This window comes from Xiphophorus couchianus, chromosome 21, assembly GCF_001444195.1.
Source record: "Xiphophorus couchianus chromosome 21, X_couchianus-1.0, whole genome shotgun sequence".
Classification (NCBI taxonomy): Eukaryota; Metazoa; Chordata; class Actinopteri; order Cyprinodontiformes; family Poeciliidae; genus Xiphophorus; species Xiphophorus couchianus.
The window spans coordinates 10,987,570-11,009,745 of record NC_040248.1 but is presented as its reverse complement, the minus strand read 5'-3'; the positions used below and the strand labels follow the sequence as shown (position 1 = coordinate 11,009,745).

Sequence of the window (22,176 nt, the reverse complement as noted above, 5' to 3'; positions counted from 1 at the left end):
CAAGAAAAACAATCTACAATACAGTTAAATTTATAACAATTAATAAATGAAACAGTGAAAAAGGAAATATTAAATGAAAATGAGAACCACTGTGTTAACATATATTATCAGATACTTGTATGTATCTGTCAACCATCCAATTCAGACATTTCCCTTCATTTTGTTGCTTCAATGTGATTGTAGTTTTGAACTTTCTAGGTAAATAGTCTAAATCTTGAGCCCTTGAATTTTGTCCTAACATATGTTTTAATCTTCTGAGCTTCTTGTGAAGCAGCACAGTTTATTTAATTTTTTCATCTTTTCCGTCTGGGTTCTGGATAGTGATGGGATTTCCGGCTCCTTTTCGAGATGCGGCTCTAATGGCTCTTCTTACTGTGGAGTGCCGGCTCTTTCGGCTCCCAAACGGCTCCCCATATATATTTTTGACATTATTAATTAATAGCTTAAACCTAATTTTATAATATTTTGTTTCATTATTGACATTGTTAAGCACTTATGATGAGTAAAAATGCCGCATAACAATGCTATAGCAATACCGATGCGTGTGATGTCCGCATGTGGCTGTGCAGGTTGTTTGTCGAGCCTGCACGATAGGAAATGCTGACTTTGCACAGTCTGCACTCTGCCCTGGAGCTTGATGTAGCATTAAACAACACGTTCTCACTCCCGACTCGTCAAATATTGACGCTTGGGCAGGTTCCCTCAGCGTCACATATTGACGCGTCGGGTACCCCGTTCGCGTCAATATGTGACGAGGAGGGTTCTCTCATTGAATGCTGTACGGCTCCCTAAGCGTCCAAAACCGACGATCTAGGAACAAATAAGATGAGGAGTCTGTTCTATTTTTGTAAAAGGCACACAATTCGTGCATAGCAGATGTATTTGTAGGTTTTTAACAATTTAGTTAATTTTACTTCAGTTTTAAAAGATCCTCCGGTTCTCTGAAGCCGCGATTTTATCTACATTTCTGTTTATTTTTTAACAGCAGACACGAATTACACCAGTTTCACTGATTTCATCGTAACTTCATGATTGTAAAGGACATAATATTCTAATTTTTACACAATAATAAAAAAAGAAAGGAATACGTATGTTATTTGGAGTTTATGAGGTTACAGATAATAGCGGCATGCACCTCCGAAGTCGTTTGCAGTCCATTAATAATAAAAAAAAGAATTTTAATAAAAATGTTTAAGAAGAGTGAGGGTGCATTTCCTTTTGTGATTACATGCCAGACGGTTCTGTAAACGTTTGATTAAAATAAAAATAAGGACAGATCCCACCCGTCCATAAATCTAAGAAGAAGAAGAAGAAGAAGCTGACGTCATCGCATGCGACATTGGACCCCGGTGAGTACAAACCTGAATCTGTCAGAAATGATTTTGTATTATAAAACAAAAGAAAATACTACAGAATGTGATTGCAGTTGTAGGACTTAATGGTAGTAGGACTGTGCCGCGAATGGTTGAAGACATTTGGACACGTTTGTAACATGTATTTTTTTAATTTTTGTTGCCGCTAGCTACATTAGCTAGCTACATTAGCTAGCTACATTAGCCTCTTGGAGCCCAGAGAGTTCAGCTGAACCTGCACTTAATACATTTAATTAGCCATGATAGAGTCACAGAATTGTTTGTTGTATAATTTGAGGGTTGCTATAACAACCCTAGGCTGTGATGATCCTAAAGGTTTTCTGAATACACTGATTGCAGCTAGGTCATGCATTTGAATTAAAAACGAACTTGGGTCATTACAGCCAAAGTTCTCTCCACCTGTCTACGTTGAAATAAATAACTTCCGAAATCTGAACATTTATTTTGTTTTTATGTCAACAGGTTCTTCTTTGAGATATTCATCTGACATACATTTCTGCTCATTCATAGCACCCACAAAAGGCACTTTTAAGAGCCACGTTTGTCAAATCTCTGCGTCATCTTTTTTGTCATATCTCTTCGTCATCTTTGTGTTCTTAATTTGTCTATTGTTCTTCACGTAATTTGTCAACAGTTCTGTTTGTTTGTTTGTCCATCATAAGTCTTTGCATTCTATTTTGCTCTTTGTCAGTGTTTTTTAAGTATGACACGCCCCAAATTCAGGCCATGCACACAGTGTCAAACGCCCAATCAGGCAAACAGAAAAAGTTGTGTCGCCTGCCACCAGAGTCTTTACACCAAAAAAAAAATAAAAGAAAAGTTTCAGACATTCAATGATCAGTGGAGGGAAACAGTTTTAAAAAACAGAAATGTTTCCCGCATAATGGATTCTGCGGAAATTGCAGTAAGTAGAAAATTTTAGACTGAAAAAGTTTTGTTAATGAGCAAAATGATGAAAAACAACTGCTCTAATAGGATGGTGCGTTTTAGTAACTTGTAACATGTTCTTATCAATTGCAGGTTCGCAAACTTCATGCTTTAGGCTACAAGCCTATTTTATTTTTTGCTAAGGAAGATAAGTCTTCAAGCAAGTGGGTAGCAGATGCAATTACTCTTTTGGAGCCCACTGCTACTACAAATAATTTTCTTGAGAAGATGCAAAGGGCTTATGAATTTCTCCTCCCTGAAGGTAATGCATGTACGTGTGTGAGAGTGTGTGTACTTCTGTGGTGCATTATATCAAGTCCACAGAAAGCGAGCAAGATATGTGTCTATAGATATTTATTTCTGTTTTCTGTAAAATTACGTCTTTCCTAGCCACGTCTGTACCAGTGCAGCCCGACACCTCCACGGAACAGCAGGTTTTTTCACCCAAAGAGCAGTGGGCTGATGAAAAAGCTGAGAACCTGGTCTATGAACCAACAGAGACCATAGCTGAGGAAGAGCCTGTGATTGTGCTTGATCTGGTTCCTGTTTCTCCTCGTATTGTTCCTTCTTCTCCGGCTTTCCAGAAGAAGAAAAGAGCCAGAAGCACCTCTCCACCTGCCTCTCCTCCTACTCTGCCATCTGTCTCTCCCATAGACCAGCCAAACCAACATTCATATAAATCGCCTGCTGCCCATGCCATCTCGTTAAGTCAGGGTGGCCTATTTGAAAATAAGAAGAGAAAGGGTAAGTTTTGTTTTCCTTAGTCCTGTGACTATTTCTTTTATATCCATCCATTTTCTTACACCAGGGGTCGGTAGGGCTGCTGGTGCCTATTTCCACCAAGAGGCGGGGGTACACCCTGGACAGGTTGCCAGTCTGTCACAGGGCAACACAGAGACAGACAGGACACACAGCCATACACACAGACACTCACACCTAGAGAGAATTTAGAAAGACCAAAAAACCTGACAGTCATGTTTTTGGACTGTGGGAGGAAGCCGGAGAACCCAGAGAGAACCCACCTTGCACAGGGAGAACATGCAAACTCCATGCAGAAAGACCCTGGGCCAGGAATTGAACGCAGAACCTTCTTGCTGCAAGGCAATAGCTCTACCAACTGTGCCACTGTGCATTTAACGTACATTTTTGTTATACTAACCTCAAATTCTGAAACAACAATAATGCTTGTCTTGGCCTTGTTTGTGAACCTTTGGACAAGTACACAGTATTTGTTTTAAGTTTAACTAACTGCCCTGAAAGCATAACCCAAGCCTTTTGAAATTTGACACAAGTGAGCAGAGGGAAAAGACACGACTGGAGATGGAGATTAACAAAGATAGAGGCAAAGCTTATCCACTTTGTTGCTATCTTCGTACATTGTTTTCATACTCCTCTACAGACATTTTGTCAAAACAGCTAGTGATATGTGTAGCCACTCTTTTTTGTGTGTTTGAGACTCTTAAGTCAACATTGCTCTGCGGCCTTGCTGTAGCCTGTCTGGCCGGAGCAAGCAGCATAGATTGCTTTGATTCCCCCTCGCTTCTAGAAAGACTTGCAGTATAACAGTTGTCTGTCCTGCAGAATACCTGTGGCAGTAATCATAGCAGAGCAGACCCATTCCAATTTAGTCAATATTACAAATAAATCACACATTTGTAAAGCAGAATGATGCTATCATCAATACTCACCACAACGCTCAATACTCTATACTCACTCACAACTCAACCACAACCACCGTGTGGGGCAGTGGGGCTGAGTGAGACTGTCATATACCAGAATGAGTCCTGAGTGACATGGTTATAGTATTATTTCATATTTTTGTGTTAATGACTTTCACTGTAACTATTAGGAAAACCCAACTACCGACTTAAGGAGTCAAGCACTAAAACAAAATTCTCAGACACAGAAAACCTTGATAGACAGTTTATAAGCAACAAAAACTTGTTTTGGGTTTAGTTACACTTTAAGTATTAGTTTTTCCATTTCTGTGGCCACTCTAAAGTAGTTAAATATTAAAAATATTTAACTACTAATAATATAATATCAACCTCTGACCTAATTTGAGAAAATGTGTAAATCCATGTAAAGAAGAATAAAGTTTAGAAGGTTTATAAAATATGAGTCACCATACTAGTTTTCATTTTTCAGTGTACACTCTGACTTTAATTCTTATTTTGTTTTTATAATTTTTTTTGTCTTTTCTTCTCATTAAGGTTGCCGGAAATGTAGCAGACAAAAGGTGTTCCTGTTTGACTCAATCACTGGGCATAGGACTAATGCGGTAAGACTTGAAGTGTTACTAATGTACCCTCTCAAAGTTTATCTCCACCCCAGTCAAACATGCCAAGATACACTGAGAGACATTGCCTGTGTGGAGATGAATAGATGGGGGGGAGGGGTGATAAGTGGGACTGTGGTATGCAAAAATGAGCACAGTTGTTTACTTATAAACCTTGTGGTTACATTTACTGACATTCCAGACTCCTTTTCTTTCTTTCTATCTGTCTATTGTTTTCTAAGGACAAAGAAGGGCATTACAATAGGAATCAGTAGTACTTATACCACATAAGTCACAACATCTCTGGTATTGCAGAGCGAAACAAATTCACACAAAAAAGTCAATATTTGCACAGAAACATAGAAGCATAGAGATAGAACTCCAAATAACTAAATTAGGCCTTTTGTCATAAAAGAAATGCTGATTTGGGAGTTATTTCGTCTTTCTAAAGGAAACCCATGACCACTTATCATCCTTCAATAACATGTAAAAACCGCTTCCACACTTAAGTATTTTAGAAACAATTTATGGATATGTTGTGTGATGATTGCTTTATTTAATGCATTTCTCTTGTTTTATGTGGTGTCTAGGGCAAAGAGGAAGTAAAAATTCATTGGTTGCCCTGCTCTGCTTGGTGAGAAGTGTTTCTTTGCACTTATTAGAAATATTATTTTGCTATTTCAGGGGGAAGTATAATGGAAAATCAACTTTTGGAGCTGTATATCATGTTATAATGTCATCAAGCTTTCTGTGGCCTTTTGCCACAAAAGCTTTTCCTTGGCTTTTCAGTCTCTAGCTGAGATAGTGCCCTACAAAGCATACATCCCACATGCAACCCCTCAAAGCTAGTGGCAACAACAATTAGCAAACACCTGGTGGAACAGCCCCTCTGCTGAGCTCATGTGAGGGATCTTCTCAGTCCAACTCTACTAAGAATGGCTGTAAACTGCTTGGAGGAGTGATGTTGTGATGACATCCTGAAGGCAGAGTGTCAGAAGAGCAGGCGCTTCTTAAAGAAACGATGACCCATTTTCAAAGGGGTTTATTTGTATCTCCAATAGCCATTGCCTTAAACATGGCTATTCTTCCTGGGATCCATAATTTAAAGTGTGCAAATGGCAAAGTGACATTTCTTTTAAGTCATTTTTGATAGAATACCTATCAAACATGTTGCCTTCATTTTTTATAATAACTGAAGGTAACAGACTTACTTTATTATATTATGAAAAGGCACTATGGTCCTATAAATTATTTAATACTGTGCCTTTTATAATTCATACAAGCTGGAAATTAAATCTGAAACGGTCACTTTCTTTGTGTTTTATTTTTTTTAGACTTTTCTAAAAAACTAAAGCACTATGAGAGATTTTTCTTGTTTGTGTAATGGTAAAAAATGACTGTGCAGTCAGTTTGTCATTGGATACTTAATGATAATTCAAGATAATATTGTATCTTTGGGACACAACAAGATGTATGTACTAGCTGTTAATTGGGGGGGATTTAGGCAGGGAAAAGTCTTTGGCTACACAACCTCTCTTTTAGAAAGAGAAAATTGTCAACTTTACTGCACAAAAAATCCACCACTTGATTTTATTGTTGTTGATCTTTTCTAGCGGGAAAATCTGGGATGACACCTGGGAACCTGCAAGTGAATTCACACATGTTGCTGTCCCCCAAGAGCTTCTTCCTTCAGACAGCAAACAAGTCCTTCCATGATGTTGCTCTTTCTTTTTTTGTGTTACAAAGTTGTAATTTCCATTTTTCTATAACTGCAGTTTGACTATATTAAAAGGTTTTATGTGTAATATTGTTTTCGGCTTATTTTGGGCTGTTTATTGACACGTCTTTGTCATGTTCTGTAAAAGACTGAGTGATGCTGGTTGAGTCACTGCATGAACAAGTTATTTTGCCTGTATTGAGGCTTCAAATTTTGAACAGGATTGTTTGTACATTTTGGCTTGTAATAGTTGACCTAATGTCTTAAATCACATATGTCAGAGTCAAGGCCCGCGGGCCACATCCGGCCCGCGAGAAGGTTTTTTACGGCCCCTGGAATGATCTTGATTTATTATTAGAACCGGCCCGCAGACCGCAGTAAACAGGTGTTATGCCCAGAAATGCATGCCTGCCGAGAATTGCATCCCCTGTCGCGGGAGCGCGCATCGCTCTAAACTCTCGTATATTGATGAGAAAACGGACTGAAATATGACCCAAGAGGACATTTTTGAAGATATTCGTAATATTATCACGTTTCTTAATCATGTAAGACATAAAACGGTGGGTTTTATTTCGCAGATTAATTGAAATAAATACGGTTTTTATAGCTTTATTGAAACATCTGAGTCGAACGTTTTTCAGTCAGCGTCTGATGAAAATGTTCTCCGCAGATGGCTTGAAATTCCCCGATTTTTCTTTTGACACAATGGCTTAAAGCATTACAAAACAGAAGCCCGTTGTGTAGAATATTTTATATCATCCTTTACTGTCTAGTCTATTAATGTAGGGGGGATGATTTTAATTTCTGAGCCTGCCAATATTTGTATCCCCTGTCTATTGTCCTGTTGATATGAAACTTTACAGAAGTAGCTCAGAGAACAAGTGTCATTACGTAGAAAAGGTAAAATCCCTCTTAACTCTTTATTTCTCCATTTTAGCAGGGGATGCATTTTACAGCAAAGCCTATTATTAGCCTGCCAAAATATGCATGCCCCCTCTATTTTCCTCAAACATTATAATATTGATATGAAACTTATACCAGCAGTTCATAGAACAAGTGTGATTATGTAGAAAAAGTTATTCCACTCATTACTCTGTATTTCTCCATTTTAGCAGGGGATGCATTTTTTGGCAGAGCCTATTATTAGCCTGCCAAAATATGCATGCCCCCTCTATTTTCCTCAAATATTGTCCTACTGATATAAAACTTATACCAGCAGTTCATAGAACACGTGTGATTATGTAGAAAAAGTTATTCCACTCATAACTCTGTATTTCTCCATTTTAGCAGGGGATGCATTTTTTGGCAAAGCCTATTATTAGCCTGCCAAAATATGCATGCCCCCTCTATTTTCCTCAAATATTATCCTATTGATATGAAACTTATACCAGCAGTTCATAGAACAAGTGTGATTATGTAGAAAAAGTTATTCCACTCATAACTCTGTATTTCTCCATTTTATCAGGGGATGCATTTTTTGGCAAAGCCTATTATTAGCCTGCCAAAATATGCATGCCCCCTCTATTTTCCTCAAATATTATCCTATTGATATGAAACTAATATCACTAGTTAAGGGAACAAATGTGATTATGTAGAAAAAGTTATTCCACTCATAACTCTGTATTTCTCTATTTTAGCAGGGGATGCATTTTACGGCAAGGCCTATCATTAGCCTGCCAAAATATGCATGCCCCCTCTATTTTCCTCAAATGTCATCCTATTGATATGACATTCATACCAGTAGCTAAGAGGATAAGTGTAATTATGTAGAAAAGGTAAAATCCCTCTTGACTCTTTATTTTTTCAAGCTAGGAGGGGGATGCATTTTTTGGCAATATCGAATTTGAGCCTGCCGATATTTGCATGCCATACCTATTTTCCCCAAATATCATCTTATTGATATAAAACTCATACCAGCAGTTAAGGGAACAAATGTGATTATGTAGAAAATGTTATTTCTTTATTATATAAGTTATATAAATTGATTTGTAAACAGACAATGTTCTACATTACATAAGAAATATAAGTAATCATAGTCAAGTATATACAGTACAGACCAAACGTTTGGACACACAGTTGTGTCCAAACCTTTGGTCTGTACTGTATATATATATATATATATATATATATATACTGTATATAAAAACATAAAACCACGGCTGCCCAAATCACGGCAGAATTAAATGTGCACCTCAACTCTCCTGTTTCCACCAAAACTGTCCGTCGGGAGCTCCACAGGGTCAATATACACGGCCGGGCTGCTATAGCCAAACCTTTGGTCACTCGTGCCAATGCCAAACGTCGGTTTCAATGGTGCAAGAAGCGCAAATCTTGGGCTGTGGACAATATGAAACATGTATTGTTCTCTGATGAGTCCACCTTTACTGTTTTCCCCACATCCGGGAGAGTTACAGTGTGGAGAAGCCCCAACGAAGCGTACCACCCAGACTGTTGCATGCCCAGAGTGAAGCATGGGGGTGGATCAGTGATGGTTTGGGCTGCCATATCATGGCATTCCCTTGGCCCCATACTTGTGCTAGATGGGCGCGTCACTGCCAAGGACTACCGAACCATTCTGGAGGACCATGTGCATCCATGTATATATATATACATATATATATACACTGCTCAAAAAAATAAAGGGAACACTCAAATAACACATCCTAGATCTGAATGAAAGAAATATTGTTGTACTGTCTTTCCCACTTCACCACGAAGTAGAGGACCGGCAGCAAGGTTCAACACCTTTCTTCCATTAACTCACTGAAGACAATTCTCTTTGTCCACAGGTTTACTAATGCAGAAAGTGTGAAACTGAAATAAATACAACAAAAAATACGATTACAACATGCACCATTTTGTTACAGTAAAATATAGTGAATAAGCTAAACATAAGTAGATAACAAACAGTATACCTACAGACGATAACACGAAAGACGAAGGATGGAGGCAGATAGACGTGGATGATGATCAGACATCAAGCACCATGTAAACATCCACCGATTTTGTACTTCCTGTGACGTCACTTGCTATTTACAAAATCTCCTGTTGGGGGTGCTAAAACTACACTTACAACAACACTAATACCACTCTAACAGCACAATTGTCATTGAATACTTTGTTCTGTACAAAGTTCCATTTGCACAACAGCAGGTGAAATTGATTGTCAATCAGTGTTGCTTCCTAAGTGGACAGTTTGATTTCACAGAAGTTTGATTTACTTGGAGTTATATTGTGTTGTTTAAGTGTTCCCTTTATTTTTGAGCAGTATATATATACTGGTATATATATATATATATATATATATATATATATATATATATATATATATATTTAAACAGCACTTACTTTAAGCGCAAACACACCACATGAAACCACATCTTGCTGGATGGAATCACATTTGTTCCCTTAACTGCTGGTATGAGTTTTATATCAATAGGATGATATTTGGGGAAAATAGGTATGGCATGCAAATATCGGCAGGCTCAAATTCGATATTGCCAAAAAATGCATCCCCCTCCTAGCTTGAAAAAATAAAGAGTCAAGAGGGATTTTACTTTTTCTACATAATTACACTTATCCTCTTAGCTACTGGTATGAATGTCATATCAATAGGATAATATTTGAGGAAAATAGAGGGGGCATGCATATTTTGGCAGGCTAATGATAGGCCTTGCCGTAAAATGCATCCCCTGCTAAAATAGAGAAATACAGAGTTATGAGTGGAATAACTTTTTCTACATAATCACATTTGTTCCCTTAACTAGTGATATTAGTTTCATATCAATAGGATAATATTTGAGGAAAATAGAGGGGGCATGCATATTTTGGCAGGCTAATGATAGGCCTTGCCGTAAAATGCATCCCCTGCTAAAATAGAGAAATACAGAGTTATGAGTGGAATAACTTTTTCTACATAATCACATTTGTTCCCTTAACTAGTGATATTAGTTTCATATCAATAGGATAATATTTGAGGAAAATAGAGGGGGCATGCATATTTTGGCAGGCTAATGATAGGCTCTGCCAAAAAATGCATCCCCTGCTAAAGTGGAGAAATACAGAGTTATGAGTGGAATAACTTTTTCTACATAATCACACTTGTTCTATGAACTGCTGGTATAAGTTTCATATCAATAGGATAATATTTGAGGAAAATAGAGGGGGCATGCATATTTTGGCAGGCTCGACATCCATATTGCCAAAAAATGCATCCCCTGCTAACTTGGATAAATAAAGAGTTTAGAGTGAAATAACTTTTTCTACATAATCAGAGTAGTTGTATGAACTGCTGGTATGAATTTCATAGCAATAGGATAAAATTTGAGGAAAATAGGTAGGGCATGCATATTTTGGCAGGCTCGACATCCATATTGCCACTTGAAGAAATGAAGAGTTAAGAGGGACTTCACCTTTTCTACGTAATGACACTTATTCTCTGTGCAACTGCTATACGTTTCATATCAACAATAGACAGGGGATACAAATATTGGCAGGCTCAGTCATTAAAATGCATCCCCTCTACATTAATATGCTAGACAGTTAAGCATGATATAAAATGTTCTACATAATGGGCCTCTGTTTTGTAATACTTTAAGCTAATATGATGTTAAAAGAAAAATCGGGAAATTTCAAACCAAATGCGGAGAGCATTTTCTTCAGACACGGACTGAAAAACGTTCGACTCATTTGTCTCAATAAATGTGTAAAAACCGTATTTATTTCAATTAATCTGCAATATAAAACCCACCGTTTTAAGGCTGACATGTTTAAGAAACGTGATATTGTTACGAATATCTTTAAAAGTTTCGTCTTCGGTCATATTTCAGTCCGTTTCCTCATTAAAATGCGAGAGTTTAGAAAGATGCGCGCTCCCGCGACAGGGGATGCAATTCTCGGCAGGCATGCATTTCTGGGCATAACACCGGTCCTAATCGTTCACTTCAAAGAGCCGGCTCTTAGAGCCGGATGGTTCGCGACCGACACATCACTAGTTCTGGACAGTTTGTGCCTTGGTGAAAGCCAGGATCTACAGTATAAGTGCTATGAAATCAGAAAGAATTGTTAATCCTACTGTTTTCTGTCTTCCTAATCATAATATTAAAATAATTCATGAGATGAAGTTTATACTAATAATAACGGTTTGATCATGCTGCACAGCAAATTTGAAAGTGCAGATTTAAAACTATCAAAGTTAAAATCAACACAGATGCAGAGATTGTAACCACAGATGCAGTGTTAAATTATTATGCTTAAAATTAAGGTTTGTGAAAAACACAAACCTTAAACACTGAATGAAAAGGTTTACCTGTAAGGTTTAAAGAATGAATGAAGTGAATGAATCTCACCTGATCACACATGACCTGAATCTCATCATTAGAAAACTTCACTTCTGACTAGATGATCACTGGACCTATGCCCGTTGGGATATATTTACCATCTCCATCTTTGTTAGCCATTCTGATGACGTTTTCTGGTTTTAACAAAGAAAGAAAAGTTTCACTTTGTCTGAAATGCTTAAAATTAGCCTGACATCAGTTGAGTTTTGACTCTATTTATACTTCCAGGCAGCACACAGCGTGCTATCTGAAAGGTGGCACTACTTCAAGATGGGAGGAGCTCCATGGGAAAAGTTACGATTCCTGATAATGTGTGAGGGACAAAAAATACATAGGAGTTTTGTAAATGAAATTTTTTCCCCCCAGTATTTTCAGTAGAAAATAAGAGTTACACCTCTTGTCAGTATACAATATATTGTAAGTATATTGCAGTTATACTCATAACTTCCTGAAGGAGTGGTGTGAACATGTCCCCACCATCTCTGGCATGAAGAGGACAGTCCCCACCAATATTTCCTGAACCTTTTTTTCTTTATGTGCCTGCATCTATGTAACTCGGCCGCAGCTGCACGTTGTATTCAAAGCATTAACAGCCAGGTAATGCTTTTTTAAAATTCCTTTGTAAAACGTAAATGACAAGTCCGCTCAGCGATCTAGTGGATTGGACATCACGTCACTTACTGTGCGCTACATGCGCTATTGCTTTACATTGAGTCAGGAATATCGGTGGTCGGGGAAATGACACAATCAAGCAAAGAATCTGAGAAGGGGACGCAAAGTTTTGAGATTAATTGTCAACACTATGATAATGTAGGGCAGTGGCTTAAATATGTCAGCAGATGCCACCAAAATGTTAGATTTGTTCTTTGAGTTGTGGAAGTCGGTGAAGTGTGTCCGTTGAAGAACACCGTACTTGGCGTCTGTTACGGTGCGCTGGCAGTACAACGGTCAGTATTTGCTGTGAATTCTGAAGGTAAGCAATGCTGACCGCCAGCTCCTCAATGTAGCCAAATGTTACTTTTAATGTCCAAGTAGTTAGTTTTGTATCGTTTTGTCTTTTTCTTCTTTTTTTTAATATATGCTGTATCTGTTAAACAAAAAAAGAAAGAAAAGAATGATAATAATAACTGCGTTAATGAGACTTATATTGACACGGAGTATTTGCTGTGAATTCTGAAGGCGAAGCCGCTGCGCTGTCGGTTGGTCCGAATAAACGGTCTGAACCACGATCTCATCCGCCGTGTGGGTCCAATTTATGCCTCAAGTTTCCTTCCGACAACCACCATTAAAGAAAACACAACGCAGAGTCTAAGGAACGGCGAGGTGTCGTCTCACACGGACAGGGTTACATCTTTGGTGCCGTGACCCGGATCGTGGTGCTTCAAGATCACCCAGGCAACAACGCCAGCAGCCCGGTTACCCAACGGTTTCGTTCTGGTAGTTTGTTGAGTGTATGGCAATCTGAGTTAGCGTGTGAAGCTAAAGCTGCAACATATTATTATTTTAGTGTCCCTTTTATTGCACTGTTTAAGGTAGTCAAAAAAAAAAAAAAAAATTGTTTGTGAACTACATTTTGTTTGAAATATTTATTCTATTGTGATCATATCCTTTTTTTTGTCTAGTTAGAATTTTGGGAGTGTGTTAAGATAATTTAATTATTTATTTATCTTTGATTCATAGCGAAAAAAAAGAGTAAATAATTACATTTTGTTTGAAATATTTATTATATTGTGATTCTGTTCTGATCATTTATATAAGTTTAACTGGAATTTTGGGGAGTGATTCAAAATAACTGTGCCACACAATTATTTATGTATTTATTTATTTATCCATAAACACTTAAAAAGGGGACGTACACATACAAACATACATTTTGCCAGTCTACATAAAAAATTTAAAAAAATCCTTGAAAATAATGAATGACTATGCAGTTACCCCAATGAGGCAGATGCCCTCTGCAGTAACATCTAGCCACCTACTTACCCCTGAACCAGTACTGAGCCACAGATTCGACTCCCCAGGGGTGCCACACACCTACCTACCTGGAGGAGGAGCAACAGCTGATGCCAGCAACCAACCACCAGCAGCGAGGCCAGAGCCAACCAGTCAACCCACAGGACTTTATGGCCAGCAGCTACAGTACCACACCCCAGTTCCCCAGGCCAATGATGGAGGAGTAAACACACAGCACACCCCTGCAACCCCAATTCGGTCACCCTATGTGGATCAGTATACTTCTACACCTTGGACTGGCATGCATATGACTGCAGCTTCCCTACCACCTCAGGCTATGACAGGAAGTCGGATTATGCAGCAACCTGCTGCTGCAACCATCTATCCACACCCAGCAGACCTTTATCAGCCAGTGAGCCAGCACCCCGCCGGTTATGCTGGCTCTCCCACTATGCCCCAAGCTCCATTGTATTCATCGGTCAGTGGTCGATGGGGCGTTCATTCAAACAGGCCCAACCCTCAAATTATGAATCACACAGCTCACAACCATACAGATCCGTTCTACGGACACGGCCGGGCTGCGTACGGCGGATTCCTGCAGACCCACCAGGTGAGAAGTGTTCCTATATTTACCGGTAATGCTGATAGTAGGATGCTGGTGGAGGATTGGATTCGGGACATGCAATATCTCCTGGATGCGATTGAGCTCCCGCTACACCTGCAACTATGGAGACGTGGCTAAAGCGTAGCAGCAATGCTGCTGAAAGTATAGATAAAGTGAAAAAGAAGGCACTGTACCTCTTTTTTGTTCCAAAAATGTTTTGCCAGTGTCAGGGGGTACTTGACTAAAAATATATTTTTAAGGGGGTACATCACTGAAAAAAGTTTGAGAACCACTGCTCTAGATTATGGTCACACAAAGACAGTGCAACATGAAATTCCACTAGTGGACTCTAAGCCATTCAGGCTCCCCTATCGCAAGATTCCCCCATCACAGTGGCAAGATGTCAGGAAGATGTTGATTGAGATGGAGGTGGCAGGGGTAATAAGGCCCAGTAAGAGTCCATATGCTTCACCTGTAGTGGTGGTGACAAAAAAAGACGGCTCACTACGGTTGTGTATCGATTACCGTAAATTGAACTCCTGTAGCACAAGAGATGCATTTCCCCTGCCAAGAATAGAAGAGGCTCTGGAAGCATTGGGTCAGGCCAAGTTTTTCTCCACGCTCGACCTCACTTCAGGCTATTGGCAGGTGGAGGTGGCGGAGCAGGACAAGCACAAAACAGCATTCAGTACACCAATGGGCCTGTTTGAGGCCAACCGAATGCCTTTTGGGATAGATAGATCTAAGGAGGTCACATTTCACATTTCAGTAAAAACTTTAATTAAAAAATATATATAAAGAAAGTAGAAAGTATGTTAGTTATGCTAGCTTAACTTTTATCCCTTTAACATGTGGATTTGACATGTTAAAGGTCTTGCTGCGCAGTTCGGAGTATTTCGGTTCAATTTACACAAGAATAAGGAAGTGCAGGTGTTTAAGTTAGCCAATCAGCCGCCGCTAACGTTCAGGCATCACTAATGATCGCAAAATGGAAATTCACAAACATAGATCTGCTACTGACAGAATGTTCTGTTTGGTGTTTTTATGTCCTTTTTTGTAAGGGAAATGTTTTTCTTTTGTTTGTGTGTGTGGGTGTGTGCGCGCGCGCGTGTGTGTTAATTTCTGATGCACTTGAACGTAATTTTTGCTTTGCGCTCCCGAGGATGTTGTTTATTGGTTGCTATGGCAACGAGTCTGCGTGTGACGTTAAGCTGACACACTGAGAAAAAAAATACAATCACCCGTTTTTCTACATTTTTCCCAGGACAAATTGCATCATTTGTTCATAGAACATGGCAATATTCAGAGTAATCATCAAATAGGATGAAATATTTCATAAAGCATAAAGAGCCAAAGTTTGTTAAATTTGAAATCATGGCTCCTACTAAGTAAAATTAAATTGTGGGTCAGAAATTCGCTTTGTTCTCTCTTGTTTCTAGAACTGACAGAAAACAAACTATAGATTTATTAGCAGAGAGAATATATATTTTGCATATCCAAACATCAGCATCTCAGCTTTAAGCCACATTTTATAGAATCCAGTAATAACTCTATTCACCAACTACTCCAACCAGACCCCAAAAAAGGTTTTGCATCTTTAATATTTGCTATATTAAAGAGACATTATATCTCATCTGCTATGTGTAATTCAGCAGGACAAGGGTTTTACCAACCTACTGAGGGACAGCTGTGGAGTCAGAATCACATAATTGAAAAGTACAAAGTTTGTACTGACAAGGATTCATTTGGTTACACAGAAGTTACTTATTCTGTTTTTGAAATGTTTAATAACATTTTGATTGTTATAGAATCTCATGTTGATGTTTTTAGCACTTGATAAAATCAGACAATAAAACGCAACTATGTGATAATTCTTCACAAAAAATGTTACTAAATTGTAGGTAAGCATTCAGCAAATACAGGCTGATTCCATAAATTAGAATATGATTGAAAAGTTCCTTTGTCAGCAGTTCCATCACCAAATGAAAGATGTTATGTGGATTAATTAGATTTAACATGTTTATATTTCGTAGTATGTTTAATACTTGCTTAAAGATTATTTTCCAAAGGTGCTATTAGTCTGACAAGCCTGATCGGGATGTACATCCTAATTTATTGAATAAGACTGTATGGCATTCATATGTAAGTTTTGGCATTATTCTTAACACCAGAAAAGAAATGACCTCCCAGTAACTGTGGGTGCATCATCACTCTAGCCCCCCCATCCCCTGCTCATCTTCGTCCCCACCAACTTGCAACACAAAGTTGCACCCTTGGTTATACTTACAATTTGTGTAAGTACAACTACACAAATTGTATTCTTATTTTCATGTCTGAAAAGTGGCAGCCCGTCTTCACGGTAACATGTCCTGGAGGACACCTTTTATTGTTAAGCACTGCTACGCCACTTCCTTTTCTTTTCCCCAAGTAACTGGTCCTGCTACCAATCTGCAGCAGTCAACAGGTAACTTGAATAAAGCGGTTCAGGGTGTTGAAGGAGAAATCTGCAGTATAGAGGGTGAACAATACTGTTTACTGAAGACCAGCCTGTCAGACATACAGCTCTGTGTCCTCATTTACTCTGTGGGTTGCCAGTGAGGAGGTCTTTTATCCACTTTGTTAAAACAGGGTTGCAATTAAGAGTCGGATGACTCAAAATATATTGAATTTTAGTAAAAGTAAGGCAGAAGTCAAGCTTTTCAGACTATTAAACACTACAACTGACAACAACATGCTCTCTCTGACAGCATGAAAAACCCTTGAAGTTCAGGTGTCAAAACTGATATCGATTTAAAACAGTCAACTTGCAGGTGCAAATTGCTGCAGGCTGATTTTTAAATGACACAAGGAAGAAAGTTCATTTAAAGTTAAAGTTAATCATTGTGTTGGCTCCAGTCCAATTGATTGTACAAGTGAACACACAGGTATCCAGGAAATCCACCACAGTTTTTTGTTTTTTGTTTTTCCCCATTATGATCAGGAAATCCGTCCACTGGCACTGGTCCACAACATTCTTTGTCTGTTCTTTATCTCCCAGATGCCTTCACCCCACATGAAGAGGCAAACTGTAGCACAGTCATAAAGGAACTTTTAATAAAGCAGTTCAAGGAGTTGAAGGAGAAATCTGCAGTTTAGAGGGTCACTATGAAATACCAGGATAACTGACATGAACATTTTCTCTCTGACTCAGTATGAAAAACCCTTGATTTCAGGTTCAGGTGTCAAAACTGATTTCTGTTTAAAACTATTCTATCAACTTGTGTGTGTTTGCAATAGATCAGGCCTCCTGCAGTCGACTTACAGGTGCAAAATGCTGCAGGCTGATTTTTAACTGACATAAATCACATTTACCAGGTTTTCCTGGCAGGTCCATCTTGTGCCTCAAAATATTGTAAGAGTGTTGTCCCATTTTATTGATCAGAAACTATATGAACCATCTTGCAGTCTTTTCGTCATTAGAAGGCTTGATTATTAATTAAGGGTGACAGGGTGTTTTCAGGAATGATGTAACAATGCACATCAGACATCAGGCTTCATCATTACTGTTTAGAAATGTAATTTAAAACATTGTTGTTTCTGGTCTTCAGACAAGAATGAGATTCTCACTGTGATTTTAGTTGTTATATACTATTTATACTCCCCTGCATTGTATCATATTGCTGCTGCTTGCATTCTCACTGAAACCAGTGACACATCACCCCAGTTCTGAAGTCCTTACACTGGCTCCCTGTAGCTCAGAGAAACAACTTTAAAATACTCTTGTTAGTTTACAAATCCCTGAACGGTTTAACATCACAATACATTAAAGATCTGCTGTTGTTTTATCAATCTTCCAGACCTCTCAGATCTTCTGGTTCTGATCTGCTCTATATCCCCAGAACCAAACATGGAGAAGCAGCATTCAGCTTCTATGCACCACAAATCCAGAACAAACTTCCAGAAAACCACAAAACAGCCGAAACATTGAGTTCCTTTAAATCTAGACTTAAAATCCACCTGTTTAATTGCTTTTGAACTATTACAATGGAAACATTGACCAACATATTTGATGTGTATGATTTTGGTGATAATACTCATAAAGATTTAATGTTTGTTCAATTGTTGATTGTGTGATGTTTTCTTTAAAGCTTTGTCATTTTACATTATTATTATGTAAAGCACAGAGAATCACGTTGCTGCTGAAATGTGCTTTACAAATAAACTTGATTGAAACTTGATAACTCAGTTTATTGAGTTTAAATTCCTCCCTTACAGCTGCTACAGTTCCAGATAAAATAAATGGTTTAGCGAGGTTGACCTGATGCCTTCCTCATGCTTTGACAGATCACCTGTCAGTCAATTATTTTCCTTTCTCAACCAACAACAAGTTCATCAGCTGCCAACAGAGGCGGACGGGGAAGAAATAATGACCTGGGAGTTCTTGACAGACTGGAAGACCTTCATCAACTTTGCAGGAATGTTTATGAAAAAAAAAAAGAGTTCATACTTTTTATATGGCCCTAAGTACAATATATGTAACTACGGTTGTTAACATTAAGACTCTAAGACATGCTATTGATCTAAAAGATAATACATGTTTATCTTACATAATGCAAGTTAATTTTCCTAACAAACTGTTCCAATAAATGCTCACAATGTTAAAAACATGAAACTGGGGTTCATCAAGTGAACCATTAAACTAGAAAATGTGTGTGAACTGCAGTTTGTGAGCTTAACATAGCCTTCATGCTAATGCATAGTAAGATTTTATCTTAAAATACCTTGGAAAACTGAAAAGGAAATATTAGAAACTCTCAGAGCTCCACCCATGATGCTGAGAAACCACCTCCTAGTAGGGGTTTTACTTTCATAACACTTACAGTATAAGTAGTATTCATATGATTGAAAACAAACTTATAAGAATTGAGCAGCAAAAGTCCTCTGGTAAAGGCAGTAATGAGTCATGGAGATAAGTTTGGAGGATGGTCAGACACCAGGCCAGCCAATGACGAAGTTTCTGCGCTTTCTAAATTGGTGAGTTTCTTCATTGTTTAAAAATATTTCCCTGGAAGCTTCCCGTTACAGTTCTCTTTTTTTGATTCTCACTCAGATGTGGAAACCTTCAGAGGAACAATCCAACAGAAAGTTTAATGAATTCAAAGCAATTGAATACCGGTTACAAGTTGTGGCAGGTTTCAAATATGTTATCAAGGTAATAAGCAAGGATTTCTATTACACCATTTTATTTAAGACTCTGCAATGTGAACAGATATTAAGCAGCCGGCATTTGTTGACAGTGCAAAATATTTTGATCTGTGCTTTTTTTATTGCTGTTATTTACATGTACATCACCATTACTGTACATCATTATTCAGAAGACTCAATGTATTCAGAGAGTAATCTTTCTCCAAAATGTCTTATGACCAAATGCATTTAGTGCACAGTTGACTATGACAATGTACTAGTAAGATATTTGGTTTAAATATCTTACTAGATAGACACAAAAATCTAAATCTTTCTGGAAATAGTGTGTCTAGAAAAGAAAATTTAAAATTACCTTCACTGTAAGAAACAGACTGAAAACTTTATTGTAATAGGTTGTTTAAATAATAAAAGTAAACAAAAATAAATTTTGTCTGGAAACATAACAGTACAGCCCCAGCCTTGCTTAAAAAATGATTTCCTCTCTCTGTAGGTTCAGGTGGGAGAAAACGATTACGTCCACCTGAGGATCTTCCAAGGCCCTGACCAGGAGCCCAATCTTGAGAGAGTGGAGACTGGCTGCAAACGAGACAGTCCTCTTGAACCATTCTAGCTCTTCAACTGAAGTGAAAACACTTCTTGATCCAGCTTCCTCTAGATCGGTGCTCTTTTGAAGTACTGATCTTTGTGTTGTTATGAGCAAGATTACTACAAGAATGCTCAGTTACAATACAGGTTGTGTCAAATCTTTGCATCACTTGAAGCTGTAAGGAGGATGTCAAATGCCATAAAATGGCAAAAAAAAAAAAAAAAAAATCCAGGTTGTTTGAAATAAATGTTTTAGACAAATGGAAAAAAAATTGTCTAAAAATTGTTTTTTATACAATTTTTAAAAATGTGAAAAAACAGTGAAGAAAAATGAAGTTGAGAACTATCACATTAACAAGTATCACCAGATACTTGTCATGGTTGTAGCTCATGTACTTTTAGCCCACATGCAGAACACTCTCAGGAGACCAAAGGAAACTTGAATAAAGTTTATTGAACAAAGAACCATGAGAACCTTAGGAGGAAATTGGAGAGGTAAGTAAAAAGGTTTCCACAAGGGACTTGAAAAAGCACAGACATGGCTTACTCAGAGGCTTGGAGTACCACTGAAGGTAACACTCAGGAATCGATGGATTGACGCCCTTCTCCTCTTAACGCCTGGACAATGACAGAGATCATCTGCAGGTGCGAGCGATATTTATTAGGTAGCCCTCCTGTGACCACAGCTCCATAGCTCAATCCGATGGAGAATCAGAGGAGGTGGGCTACGAAGTAAGGAAAGTGGAGGGCTGTGGTTAGAGCGGTGCGGGAAAAACTAAAACATATAAACATATCACATTTGGAAAAGGCAGATTTGAGCATAAACAGGCATGTGAATGGTTTGGATAGAAATGGAAATAGGGAATGAGGAAGACATGGATTTTGAAGGGTGGACGCCAGTGGGGAGAGGAAGTGGAAGAAATAAAATAGATGAAGGAAAGGGAATTGGTGATACTCAAGGCAGTAAACGGGAACTGGAAGGAAGTTGTTCAGAAGAAGAAAGGATAGTTAGGAGGAAAGTTGTGAGGGAGGAATTTAAAATAATATTAAAACTTAAGAATGAGGAAGAACAAGATAACATCAGCCCCATTGTGGTGTCAAAAGAAATGGTAGACACCATTCCAAATGGTAGCGATGTTGAAATGGTAAAGATTTTGAGAGATGGAAACCTATTGGTAGTTTGTAAAAACAAAGAACAAAAGAATAAGGCTTTAAATGTGGATAATATCTGTAAAAAACTGTGTTGGAGAAAAAAAATCATGGGAGAAAAGAAAAAAAATTAGATAAACAATAAATGGAGAAAAAGTAGGAAGTTTGTCAATTCTCATTGAATTTGAAGAAAAAGCGTTGCCACAAAATATCAAAATAGGTTATCTCAGTGTTCAGGTCAGACCTTATATCCCTCCACCACTTTGTTGTTTCAAATGTCAAAGGTACGGATACATAGCAGCAGTTTGTAAAGGGAAGCAGAGATGTCCAAAATGTGGTGAGGATCACAAATTAGAAGAATGTAAAGAAGAAGCACAAGAAAAATGTTGTAACTGTGGAGGGAAACATAGAGTTACATATGGAGGATGTAAAGTAAGGAAGAAGGCAAAAGAAATCATACAGATTAAAAACAACATTAGATTTTGTGATTAAAGGATATGATAGTGTAAGAAGAAATCGACAGGGGGGAGGTGGAGGAGGATGTGGAATATTTATAAAGCAAGGGATACAATATTAGGTATTAGGGAAAGAACTTGACTACATAGTAATTGAGATATGGGAACAAGAAGGTAAATTTAAAATAATAAATTTTTATAATCCATGTAAAACATTATCAATTGAAATAATGGAGGAGTTAACTGAATATTTGGAAGGGAAAGTAATTTGGTGTGGGGATTTTAATGCAATACAACAAAACATTGTTTTGTCTTTTATGATTATTCGGCTAAGTACATTGTTGGGTAAATGTAATGATAAAAACGGACAAGTCATAGAAGAGTTAATGGAAATGAAAAATCTTGTATGTATTAATGATGGGAGGGGAGCAAGAATCAATGTAAGAACAGGGATGGAATCAGTTATTGATTTGACAATTGTCTCAAATGTTTTAGCTGGTATTTATGAGTGGTTCATTGATAAAAATCCAACAACAGGGAGTGATCATTATCCCATAACAATAAGAGTAGGATTAAATTTAAATAATAAGAATATAAAAGTCAATAAAGAAC

The 22,176-nt window shown here is 37.9% G+C and overlaps 1 protein-coding gene across 2 annotated transcripts; it reads left to right on the top strand.

Annotated features, from left to right (window-relative positions):
- Positions 1 to 649: 649 nt before the first annotated feature.
- LOC114136505 (uncharacterized) lies at positions 650 to 6,558 on the top strand. 2 transcript variants are annotated; one of them, XM_028004509.1, is made up of 6 exons: positions 650 to 2,277; positions 2,394 to 2,562; positions 2,691 to 3,044; positions 4,514 to 4,581; positions 5,169 to 5,212; positions 6,192 to 6,558. In XM_028004509.1, the coding sequence occupies exons 1-6, from the start codon at positions 2,077 to 2,079 to the stop codon at positions 6,292 to 6,294; spliced, it is 939 nt and encodes a 312-aa protein (XP_027860310.1). In that variant the 5' UTR covers positions 650 to 2,076; the 3' UTR covers positions 6,295 to 6,558. The 2 variants fall into 2 exon arrangements, with proteins under 2 accessions (XP_027860310.1, XP_027860311.1); XM_028004510.1 differs by lacking the exon at positions 650 to 2,277 and having other exon boundaries at positions 2,323 to 2,562.
- Positions 6,559 to 22,176: the final 15,618 nt, after the last annotated feature.

What these genes read in the sequence shown, in the direction of transcription:
- LOC114136505 (XM_028004509.1), top strand. Translation starts at nt 2,077, where the DNA reads ATGACACGCCCCAAATTCAGGCCATGCACACAGTGTCAAACGCCCAAT. An exon ending in TGGATTCTGCGGAAATTGCA is followed by an intron (nt 2,278 to 2,393) that starts GTAAGTAGAAAA and finishes TATCAATTGCAG; the next exon opens with GTTCGCAAACTTCATGCTTT. An exon ending in TGGTTGCCCTGCTCTGCTTG is followed by an intron (nt 5,213 to 6,191) that starts GTGAGAAGTGTT and finishes GATCTTTTCTAG; the next exon opens with CGGGAAAATCTGGGATGACA.